The sequence below is a fragment of the Mandrillus leucophaeus genome, unplaced genomic scaffold, assembly GCF_000951045.1.
Source record: "Mandrillus leucophaeus isolate KB7577 unplaced genomic scaffold, Mleu.le_1.0 Scaffold1, whole genome shotgun sequence".
NCBI lineage: Eukaryota > Metazoa > Chordata > Mammalia > Primates > Cercopithecidae > Mandrillus > Mandrillus leucophaeus.
Window position 1 is genome coordinate 9,328,423 of NW_012098097.1, and position 11,137 is coordinate 9,339,559.

At 58.2% G+C, this 11,137-nt stretch overlaps 1 protein-coding gene across 1 annotated transcript; it reads right to left on the reverse strand.

Annotated features, from left to right (window-relative positions):
• Positions 1-7,775: 7,775 nt before the first annotated feature.
• FOXJ1 (forkhead box J1) lies at positions 7,776-11,132 on the reverse strand (the record flags this gene model as incomplete). Its single annotated transcript, XM_011965984.1, has 2 exons — positions 7,776-9,175; positions 10,929-11,132. Coding segments are annotated over 2 exons (972 nt in total), but the record flags the coding sequence as incomplete, so codon positions are not given.
• Between the last annotated feature and the right edge of the window lie 5 nt (positions 11,133-11,137).

Consider the following 11,137-nt stretch of genomic DNA (forward strand, 5'->3'; position numbering starts at 1 on the left):
TGTCTTCACTTCCCAAACCCTATCCAAATGAAAAGTAAAGGGATTGTTTTTAAACAAAGCTATATGACAAAAAGCCTTGTACAAGACTGTTCATAGCAACTTTATTCACAATAGATCAAAACTGGAAACAACCCAGATATCCATCAAGAGGAGACTGGATAAACAAACAGCTACCATCAGCTGATGAAATACTACTCAGCCATGAAGAGGAACAAACTACTGATGCATGCAACGACATAGTGAAATTCCAAAAACAACATGCTGAGTGAAAGAAGCCGAACACAAAGTACAAACTGTCTGGTGACATTCTTAGGAAAGTCTAGAACAGGCAAAACTGACTGATGGCAATAGAAATCAAATGAGTGGTTGCTTAGGGATGGGGTGATGGTAGGGATCCCCTGGAAAGGGGCATGAGGAAATTTTCTGTGTTTTGATATATATTCGTCAAAATGGTTTCAACAGTACACTTAAAATCAGCTCATTTAATTGTACATGAATTTTACCTCAATAAGAACAAAATAGGCCGGGCGCAGTGGCTCACGCCTGTAACCCCAGGACTGTGGGAGGCTGAGACAGGTGGATCACAAGGTCCAGAGTTCAAGACCAGCCTGACTAACATGACGAAACCACATCTCTACCAAAAATACAAAAATTAGCCAGGTGTGGTGGTGCACACCTGTAATCCCAGCTACTCGAGATGCTGAGGCAGGAGACTCACTTGAATCCAGGAGGCAGAGGTTGCAGTGAGCCAAGATCGTGTCACTGCACTCCAGTCTGGGTGACACAGTGAGACTCTGTCACACATACACACACACACACACACACACACAATAAAAGAACAGCAGGGATTACTTGAACCAGTGAAAGAACTGAAAGTGGTTGGTTATGGTTACCAGAGGAGCAGGACCTGAAGGAACAGCTAGTGACCTTTTGTGTTTTGTTTTAAACTTTTTAACATACTAAGTCTTTTTAAGATTGATATTTATTCCAGGTGCATGTACTGTTATGAGGTAAAAATTTTTCCTTAAAAAAAGGAAAAAAAGGCCGGGCGTGGTGGCTCACACCTGTAATCCCAGCACTTTGGGAGGCTGAGGCAGGCGGATCACGAGGTCAGGAGATTGAGACCTGGCTAATATGGTGAAACCCCATCTCTACTAAAAATACAAAAAAAAAATTAGCCAGGCGTGGTGGCGGGCGCCTGTAGTCCTAGCTACTCGGGAGGCTGAGGCAGGAGAATGGCGTGAACCCAGGAGGTGGAGCTTGCAGTGAGCCGAGATCACACCACTGCACTCCAGCCTGGGTGACAGAGCAAGACTCCACTAAAAAAAAAAAAAAAAAAAAAAGCCTGGCAAGGTGGCTGGCTCACACCTGTAATCTGAGCACTTTCAGAGGCTGAGGCAGGAGGATCACTTGAGCCCAGGAGTTTGAGACCAGCCTGGGCAACCTGGTGAGACCTCATCTCCACAAAAAATTTAAAAACAGCCAGGCGTGGTGGCATGTGCTTCTAGTCCCAGCTACTCGGGAGGCTGAGCTGGGAGGATCACTTGAACCCAGGAAGTCGAGGCTGCAGTGACCTGTGATTGTGCCACTGCACTCCAGCCTGGACAAGAGTGAGAGACTCTGTTTCAAAGAAAAAAAAAAAAAGATAGAAAAAGAGACAGGGTGCGGTGGCTCACACTTGTAATCCCAGCACTTTGGGAGGCCGAGGTGGGTGGATCACCTGAGGTCAGGAGTTCAAGACCAGCCTGGCCAACATGGTGAAACCCCATCTCTACTGAAAATACAAAACATTAGCCGGGTGTGGTGGTGGACGCCTGTAATCCCAGCTACTCGGAAGACTGAGGCAAGATAATCGTTTGAACCCAGGAGGTGGAGGTTGCAGTGAGCCGAGATCACACCACTGCACTCCAGCCTGGGTGACAGAGCAAGACTCCACTAAAAAAAAAAAAAAAAAAGAATAGAAAAAGAAAAAAGAAAGGCCCGGTGGCTGTCAGGTAGAGAACATACTGGAGCGAGGGCAGTGGGCTGGGAGACAACTGGCTGGGGGTGCCAGTCCTGAGTGAGGGAATGCCGCGTGAGGAAGGCCCACACAGGGAGAAGGGGAATGTGGCCGGGCATACGGAGAGTTGAGGTGCCCATAGCATGTTTGAGGGGCGCCTGAGAGGCTTCTGGGTAATGAAGGAGGGTTCTAGGAGACTCGTCTTGGAAAAGGAACCATACCTCATGAGCAAAGCTCCGAGAACAGGATTCCTGCCCTGAAGCTGCAGTGCCCAAACATGTTAGCCTGAGTCTGTGAGTCCCATGCGTAAGGCTGTGGGCCTCCCAGCTCGGTGGCTTAGAAAGGCTCCCCAAGACCGGGTCTCCTTCCTTCTTTGTTGCCCCTCCCTGACTCAGCTCAAAGGTGTAAGGAACCAGGTCACCAGGTAAGTGACTGACCAGTGTCCAGCAGCACCTGGGACCCTGGCCTTCCTCTCCTGCAGCTGAGAATCACCAGCCTCCAGCCTCACCCTGCGAGCTGGGTGCAGGGCAGCCACCCTGACCTCCCGGGGCCCCTGCTCCCCTCAGAGCTCCTGTCCCTCCTCTCTGCTCCCCTTGCTCCCGAGTGCCCTTCCAAGTTACTCCAGACCTGCTCCTCTGCACTTCCGCCCCTTATACCGTGTAGTTCCGCACACTAGCCAGAGCCCCCCACACCCTCCTGTTCACCCTGACGCAGCCCCACTCCCTGCCCATCCTCTTCCTCTTCCCTCTCCAGGAAAGGGGCCAGCGCTCATCCTTCCTGCCTCCTCTGAGACCCTCTTCCTCCTGCTCCCACCAGGAGCTCTCTCAGCACTGCCAACCCCTCGGGGGCACCCGTACCCCTTCTTTCCTTCAAATGCCCTCAGGCCTCCCATCTCTAAGTTCTCCTTGAGTCTGCCCTTACCCCTGTCCGCACCCTCTCCTTCCTTTCTCCCCATTTGGAGCTGGAGTTTGCTGCCTGCTCTCACTTTCCCCGCACCCCACCAACTGCACTAAGGAAATGGCCCTGTGGGAGGCCGCCGGGACCTCCAGGGCCAATGCTGGCTTCCGCTGCCCCCACTCAGGCTGCCCTGCGGCACTCAGCACTGTGGGTGCTCCCTTCAGGGCGGCGGGGAACAGGTGTGTGAGTGCAGGGGCTCCCCCTGCCACAGTTCCCAGGCGTCCTCCCCACTCCCTCTCGGCTTTGCCTCCTCCTCCCTGGTCCCCTGGTTTCCTAGTGGTGGTCCTTGCCACTCCCCTTCCTCTGTTCTCACTTCCACATGAGAGGCCCCCAAATCCACAGGGTCAACAGTCTGTCCCCTCGCTCAATTCCAGAACTGGGCACCTTGGGGCTTTCCTCAGAGTTCTCCCTGGGCCAGAATGCTTTCTACCTCTGCACGCCCTTGGGTCAAACCACTGCCTCCAGAGGCCTCAGGAGTGTTCCCAGCCCAGGGACTGGAGAACCCCTGGGTGTTGACTCTCTGGCTTCTCGGCTGCTTTTCTATCTTGTGTTGATCTGCCAGCCAGCACATTTATTCATTCACTTATTCAAAAAATACTTAACACGTTGGGGGCTGTGATGCTTCGAAGGTAGGAATGAGCAAGACAGGTCATCTTCCCACAAGGGCGTGCAGACCTGTGGGCTTAGGAGGTAGGGTCTGTATCCCAGTCTGCCCCTTCTTGCCCCCTGCCCAACTCATGGACACAGTTCACTCAAAGGAAACTGAAGGCACTCTGTTGCTCAGTGGGGATGGGGACAGGGCTTGGTGCCCAAGGTTAGGCAGGAAGAGAGGCAGGGCAGCTGGTGGGGGTGCGGGGCTGCAGAGGGAGCCTGCGGCTGGCTGGGCAAGGGGAGAGCTGTGGGCAGCTGCCCCGCCTCAGCTTAATTCCCTGGGCAAACAGCAGCATTGGGAGGGCTGCCCACCTCAATCCCGCTGCGGCTCTGACTTCAAAGGGCTCTGGGGGCTGTGGGCGGGGTGGGCTTCGTGGAGGTGTGCACACCTGTCCAATTCCTGGAACTCCTGTTTTCCTGGGAGCGCGGGTCCTGAGGCTCAGACCTCTCTGTCCTCAGAACAAGGTGGTGCGGCCCAAGGGCAGGTGAGGGGCTGGTGGGAGTCAGTTCAGGACTGTGCTGGAAGGCTATCAGGGGCCAGTAGGGAGACCCTCAGCCCTGACAGCCCCCTCCGTTATGGTACCCCCACCTCTCCTTGCCCTGCAGTTCAGGCTGGGTGGCTTCTGAGGGACAATGTCCTTCCAGTTGGCCCCTGCCAACTTCTGACGCAGACAGGGAAGGTTCAAGCCCCAGCACGCCCGGTAGCTCTGACCTGCCCACCTGGGAGCTACAGAGTGGAGCAGACACAGGTGCCCCGGGAAGAAGGCAGCCCCTGAGGGCCTCCTGCGCTTCACTTGCTCCTCAGCTCACACCAGTCAGTGAGGCTTTGGATGGGGGGCTCACAAAGCCCCCTCCCCTGCTCGAGGTGCACCTCCCCCCCCCAGCCTGCCGTCTTGTCACCTGTGTTTTCCTTCTCATCAAACAAGAAAGTGTCAGCAGGACCCAGGCTCCTCCCCCACCCCATTGTTAACAAGGCTGGCTTGGCGGCCCCTCCCCACGTCCCCACCCCCGACAGGCCCAGGCCTGCCCCAAGGGACCAGCCCACTGCCCCCTGCCGGGAGCGCACCTACACCTATTTACCTTTGGACTTCAGCCCAGGAGGGAGGTGCACCTGACCCTCCACCGCCCCGCCTTCCTTCCTGCCCTCCAGCTCACCCTCTTCCAGCAAGTCTGGGTCCTGGGGCAGGGGAGGAGGTGGAGAGCCATTCCTGGCTCCTGCCCCAGATGGAGCTCAGCTCTGCAGGGGGCCTGAAGTGTTCGTCCCAGCGGAGCATAAAGTGCGAGGTTGAGGGGGATCCCTGGGGACCTTCCAGACCTGAGAGTCACTGGGCCCCGGGTGGCCTGTCCTATGGAACAGGATGTGCCCTGGGGAGGGAAGGGGAGCCGTGCAAGGTCTGAGCTCCTGGCCTTTCCTCCCACATCCTGGCCCTCCCCACCCTCTTCATCACATTCCTAGCTGGGGGTTACAGTGGGAAGACAGAATGGGGAAGAGGCAGGAAATTCTGGGACAGAAGGGTGGCTCTGTGCTTTGGGAATGGGCTTCCCCCAACACTTAAAGTGAAGTGGGGCTGGGCACGATGGCTCACTCCTGACATCCCAGCACTTTGGGAGCCCGAGGCGGGCGGATCACTTGAGGATCCAGCCTGGCCAACATGGTGAAACCCCGTCTCTACTAAAAATACAAAATTATCCAGGCATGGTGGTGCACGCCTGTTATCCCAGCTGCTCAGAAGGCTGAGGCAGGAGAATCGCTTGAACCTGGGAGGTAGAGGTTGCAGTAAGCCGAGTTTGTGCCACTGCACTCCAGCCTGAGCGACAAAGCAAGACTCTGTCTCAAAACAAAGCAAAACAAAAAGAGGTGGTTCGGGGGGGCTGTCACATGCAGCAGGGGCTGGTTACCCCAAAAGTGGAGGTTGCAGGTTAGAATGAAAAAAGATGAGGAACCTGCCCAGGGAACTTGAGTTATGAGCTCAAAGCCACACAGCTCCAAAGAGATAGGACAGTGAATGAACAGTGATCTCGGATTGGGATGCTGGCACAGGGAGGAGCGTGATGGGGCAATCTGCAGAGTTTGAATGGGGTCTGTGGATTAGATGGGATTATCAGGCCAGTGCTAATTTCCTGATTTTTTTTTTTTTTTTTTTTGAGACATGGTGTTACTCTGCCACCCATGCAGGAATGCAGTGGTGCAATCACAGCTCACTGAAGCCTTGACCTCGTGGGCTCAGCTCAGGCAATTCTCCTGCCTCAGCCTCCTGTGTAGAGAGTAGCTGGGACCACAGATGCACACCTCCATGCCTGGCTGATTTTAAAAATTATCTGGAGAGGCTGGGTGCGGTGGCTCACGCCTGTAATCCCAGCACTTTGGGAGGCTGAGGTGGGTGGATCACGAGGTCAGGAGATCGAGACCATCCTGGCTAACACGGTGAAACCCCGTCTCTACTAAAAATCCAAAAAATTAGCCGGGCGTGGTGGCGGGCGCCTGTAGTCCCAGCTACTCGGGAGGCTGAGGCAGGAGAATGGCAGTGGGATTTTTCAGGAGCCTCCAGGTGACTGTCAAGCTGGGGCAAACCTTGATCTGCTTCTCAGGCCTGGTGCTCCCCCAGTAGGGGGTCCTGCTTGCCCCAGACATTGCCCCTCTTCCCCCCAGCACAGGCCTGGGGCACACAGCTACACGCCCCGCCTGTCAGTCCAAAGTGGGAGGCTGATCCTGTGGGGAAAAGGCTGGAGCCCACCTTGTTCCCCAATGCTGAGGTCCATGAAGAGGAAGCGGGTGGACAGTGGGGAGAAGGAGGGGGAGTCGCTTGCGGGGTGAAGGGAATTGAGGCAGTCCTCAGCCTGCCTTCCTGGACCTGCAGGCTGCGTGCCCTCCTGCAGTATTTAGAATAATTAGCAAGTGAAAGCAGCCAGTTAGCAGGGGAATGCCAGGTTGGCCTAGAGCCAAGCTCGAGGATGGAGAAAGAAAGGGGCTTTGGGAGAAAGGGGTCCGTGGAGGCTGGACAGGAATGCTTGGGACGTTGCCTGTTTGTGCCCCTGTGTGTGTGCGCCCGTGTGCGAGCTCGTGTGCAAGGAAGTGGCTCTGGAGGTGTCGTGCACCCGTGAGGGTGTATATGTGGCGAGGACTGAGTTGGGAGGTGGCTCCCAGGCAAAGCAAGGGGAAGGGGATTGAAAGGTGCTGGCTGTCACCCAGACACAAATTTCCCGTGCCTCAGTTTCCCCATCAGAACTCTGGTAGTCTGGCTCCTGCCACTGTAGGTGAGAGGGGCGGGCCTGAGCTCACTCCTTTCCCTGGTGGCCTTCCTCCTCCCCAAACCTGTGTTGGGCCAGGTTGTGTGGGAAGTGAGGGCCCTGGGGCTGGGTCCCTCCAGGAGAGGACCAAGTGAGGGAGGTGCTGGAGACCAGCCCAGGCCGGGGATGGCCGACTGGGGCAGGCCGGCCCGGGCAAGCCCTCGCAGCGGGGGACAGCAGGGGCCGAGCCCAGGACACACTTAGCCTTTGAGTTCCCCGGGTCTGGGGGCGGGGGCCACTCCTCCTCCCTTTGTCTCCTGATCCCCCAGGGCTGTGGGCCTCGGTCTCCCCATTGCACGGATGGAGCCACCGAGGCCTAGGTTCCAGGGGACATCCGAGAGCCACCCCTCAGTCCCTTCCTCCCCGGGGATGCTGAGGTCATGGGGAGTTCGTCAGTGTTCTTTGCAGGCCCTAAGTGCCCCCGCATCTTCCTCTCAGTCATCCCTCACTCCAGCAAAGAGGCGCTGCCCCTCCCGAACACGGAGCCCTCACCTGTTCCCAAAGAAAGTTTGGAGAGGAGCCATATTTAGATTTTTAAAAATTTTATTTTTAAAAACTTTTCATTGTAAATAACTTCCATGAAAAAGGTTAAATTGCCCCAAGGGGCAGGAGGGTGGATGTGGGACGCAGCCCAGGGGATCCAGGTGGAGCAAGGCATGCCCCACGCCCCCGAGGAATGCAGGCAGGGGCATGGGGTTACCCCTTCTTGGTCCCAGTAGTTCCAGCAAGCTCGGTGGCCCTCCCAGTTAAGCCTCAGCTACAGCTACACTCACTACATTAGTCTGTCCGTCCTGCCCTCTACAGCTTGGATGCCCCGGCCCCCAAACCGCCAAATCCGAACTTCCTGCTGCTCTCAGCTTCAAGTTGGGCTTAAAGATTAGGGGCCAGGCAAAGATCCCAGAGGCCTTACAGAGGATCTCCTTGCCCAACCCTGTGCCCCCACCTCATTTTGATCTCCTCTCTCTGCCCCCTCCCCCAGTCCATATTCTGCTCAGCTCTGCCCCATCCACTGCCTGCCCCCGGCCCCAGGGAGGCTCTGCAGGGAGAAGCCTCCAGGGGGTTAATTTGCTGTCATCTAACTAGCATTTGTGGTACCGGGGGATTCTCTCTGGATAGAGACCTGGGGAAGCAGCGGGGAAGCGGAGGTGCTCTGGGAGGGCCCGGTTCTGTTCCTCCCCAGCCTGACCTGGGCCCCTCCAGGCCTAGGCTCTCACGGCGAAGGGCCCTTTAGCTGGTTTCTGGGGCTGGGAAGACGCGGAGCAATGAAACACTGTGTGTACAAGGGGGGCTGGGGAGAGGAGGCAGCGATTCTGGTCCTGGGCCCTCGTTCTCAGCCTCCTGGGCTTGAATCTGATGGCAGCTGGGGCTGGTGGCCATGTGGCCTTGTGGGGCCAGCCTTGGAGCCCTGGCCCAGCCCCTGCCTGGGTGGTGGGGTGTCTGTGGACCTGTGTTGGGGAGTAGTTCTAGGCCCTGACTTGGGCACTGTCCAGAGGTGGGGCAGGGCCTGGCCTCTTACAAGAAGGCCCCCACGCTGGCCCAGTCCTGCAGGTCGGAGGCCAGGGTGGCGTCCCCGGCCTCAAAGAGGGGCTCCGGGGGCAGGCAGCCACTGCCGCTCTCGTCCCAGGGGTGCTGCAGGAAGGATGTGGCCAGGAAGGTCTCGTCGAAGTCCAGGCTGTCGGCAGCCTGCTCCACCGAAGGCCCCCAGGTGGCGGGGCAGTCGATGTGGCGACCGTGGATGGTGAGGTCCACGTCCACGTGTGAGGCGGGGCTCAGAGGTGGGCTCAGCTCCAGGGCCTCCAGCGCACCCAGCTCCCCGCCCAGAGTGCCGGTGTCGAAGATGGCCTCCCAGTCAAAGTTGCCTTTGAGGGGTTCCAGCTCACCCTGCTCCTCTGGGGTGGGCAGCAGGGTGCTGGGGGGCCGCGGGACCTTGGCTACCCGCTTGGGCAGCGGCTGTTTGCGCTTATGCCCCAGCCTGCCCTCGCCTGCACCCCAGCCTGCCTCCCCGGTGGCCTCCTCGAACTCCCGCAGTAGCTGCTGGGCCTCGGTGTTCACCGTCAGCAGCCCGGCCCGGGGGACAGCGCTGGGCTCCTGCGCAGCCTGGCGGGCAAAGGCTGGGTGGATGTGGACAGGGGGCAGCCGCCGCTTCTTGAAAGCCCCGCTCAGCAGCCGCTCCGCGTACTGGGGGTCGATGCGCCAGAAGCCGCCCTTGCCTGGTTCGTCCTTCTCCCGAGGCACTTTGATGAAGCACTTGTTCAGAGACAGATTGTGGCGGATTGAATTCTGGGTGCAGGGAGAGAGTGAGAGAGAGAGGAACCGCTGGGTCAGTGGGGATGGGGAGACGAAGTGGCACCTGGTGCTCCTGCACGCCCCCCATCTTTTCTCTGGCAGGGGAGAGGAGGTGGGGACAGACACGCTGCTCTGCCCAGGCGGCTGCGGCTCTGGGACACCAGCCACAGGGCACTGGAAGCCCGGAGTGCTGTCGGGGGCTTTTGTTCCCTGTTGCCGGGATATCTGCCTGCTCAGTCATCCGAGCTCTGAGCTGCAGGGTGGCTCTCGGTGCCACCCCCGTCGCCTACCCTCCCTCCCTCACCCTGCCGCTCACAGCCTCTGGCCAAAGCCCTTGGCTCCCCCAGGGCCTGGACCACCACCTCCCTTTGCCTGGGCCTGGCTGGCCCTCTGTGTGAGTGAGTGGGTCCAGGGAGGGGGCTGGGCAGCCGAGGATGGAGAGGTGGGGGAGAGAGAGAGCGAGTGAGCGAGTGAGCAGGGATGAGGAGTGGGGGATCTGATGACTTTTCTTGTTTGTTGAGCCGGCTGCTGGCCTGGGCCTTCACCCCCCACGGCCCCCTCCCCCTACTCCAGGCTCAGTTGATTATTACCCAGCCAAGAGCTAAGAGCATAGCACTCATTCCTTGGGCCTGTTTCCCAAAGCCAAGCTGCACAGGCTTAGGGTAGGGTGGGGCTGAGGGTCTCTGCTTTTTCGGTGCAGCTACAAATGACACTGCTCTAGGGTCAGGGGCATTGGAAATGGCTTGGGACTGTGGTCCTGTGGCCTGCCTGCTTTGGGTGCTTCAGGGAAGAGTCTGGATGTCCTTGGAGGGGCTCTGCCTCCAGCTAGCCCTTGATGGTGATGGCTAAAGACTCTTAGGGCACTGTCTACCCAGCCTCAAATCCACCATCCTCCTGCCTTGTCTATTCTTAGGTGCTTAATCGTGTCCAAAGATTGCTGGGGGACAGGGGTCCTGGGTTGGCACGGCAGGGCAGATGGGTGGATAGTGCCCCGCAGCAAGGCTGGGATGTTTACATGGTGGCCTGGGCCCCTTGGCTGCTCAGTGCCTGGTTCCGGAGACGTGGAACATGATGCCAGTGTGGTAGGCAGAGCCCCTGTGGAAGGCACCTGGCTCAGGTAATTGTCCCCCCAGGGAGGTTGGCTGAGAGTGGGGGTTGGAGGCAGGAAACTGAGCAGAGGTTGAGGTGGGGGGCTGGGACAGCAGCTTTAGGAAGGCCTCTTACTCCGTTGACCCTCCACTGGGACACATGCTACAGCACCCCTTCCATTTCACCCTCCCCAAGCCAACTGCAAAAGGGCAGGACATAGAGCCTGGCAGGCAGGCCACGTTCCAGTTTCCGTTTCTGACTCCCCGCCCGACAAACCATCCCAGGGCAGGGCAGTGTCTAGGAATTCCAGGACTTGGGACAAGAATGTGCCTTCAGTTCATCGCTCTCCCCAAGGAGACTCTGTCCACGCAGAGTCTGGCCGTGGTCTTTGGCCTGGGCCTGCTGGATGAATGGCAGGTGCTTGCCCCTTGAATCTCAGCCTCTGCACCCCTAATGCCCTCCACCTCTAGACATTCTCCCTTCTCTCTCTCTCTGGAAGTCAAAGGAGGGGCAGTTGCAAGAACTGGGCTCCTTTGCAGTGCTCCCTTCTGGCCGCACCGAGCCTACTTGGCCTGAAGATTAGGGATATGAATCCAGTGCAGTGTGGGGAGCGAGGAGGGCATGGGGAGGAAGCCGCCGCCGCCCGTGCCTACTCTACCTGCCAGGTGGGATCTGCGTGGCGGAAGTAGCAGAAGTTGTCCGTGATCCACTTGTAGATGGCCGACAGGGTGATCTTGGTGGCCTTGCTGGCCTGCATGGCCATGCAGATGAGCGTGGCATACGAGTAGGGAGGCTTCACGTGCGGGTTGGTGGCGTAGTCCACGTCGTCGGGGGGCGGGGCCTGCAGCCCCGGGGGCGCGCTCCGCG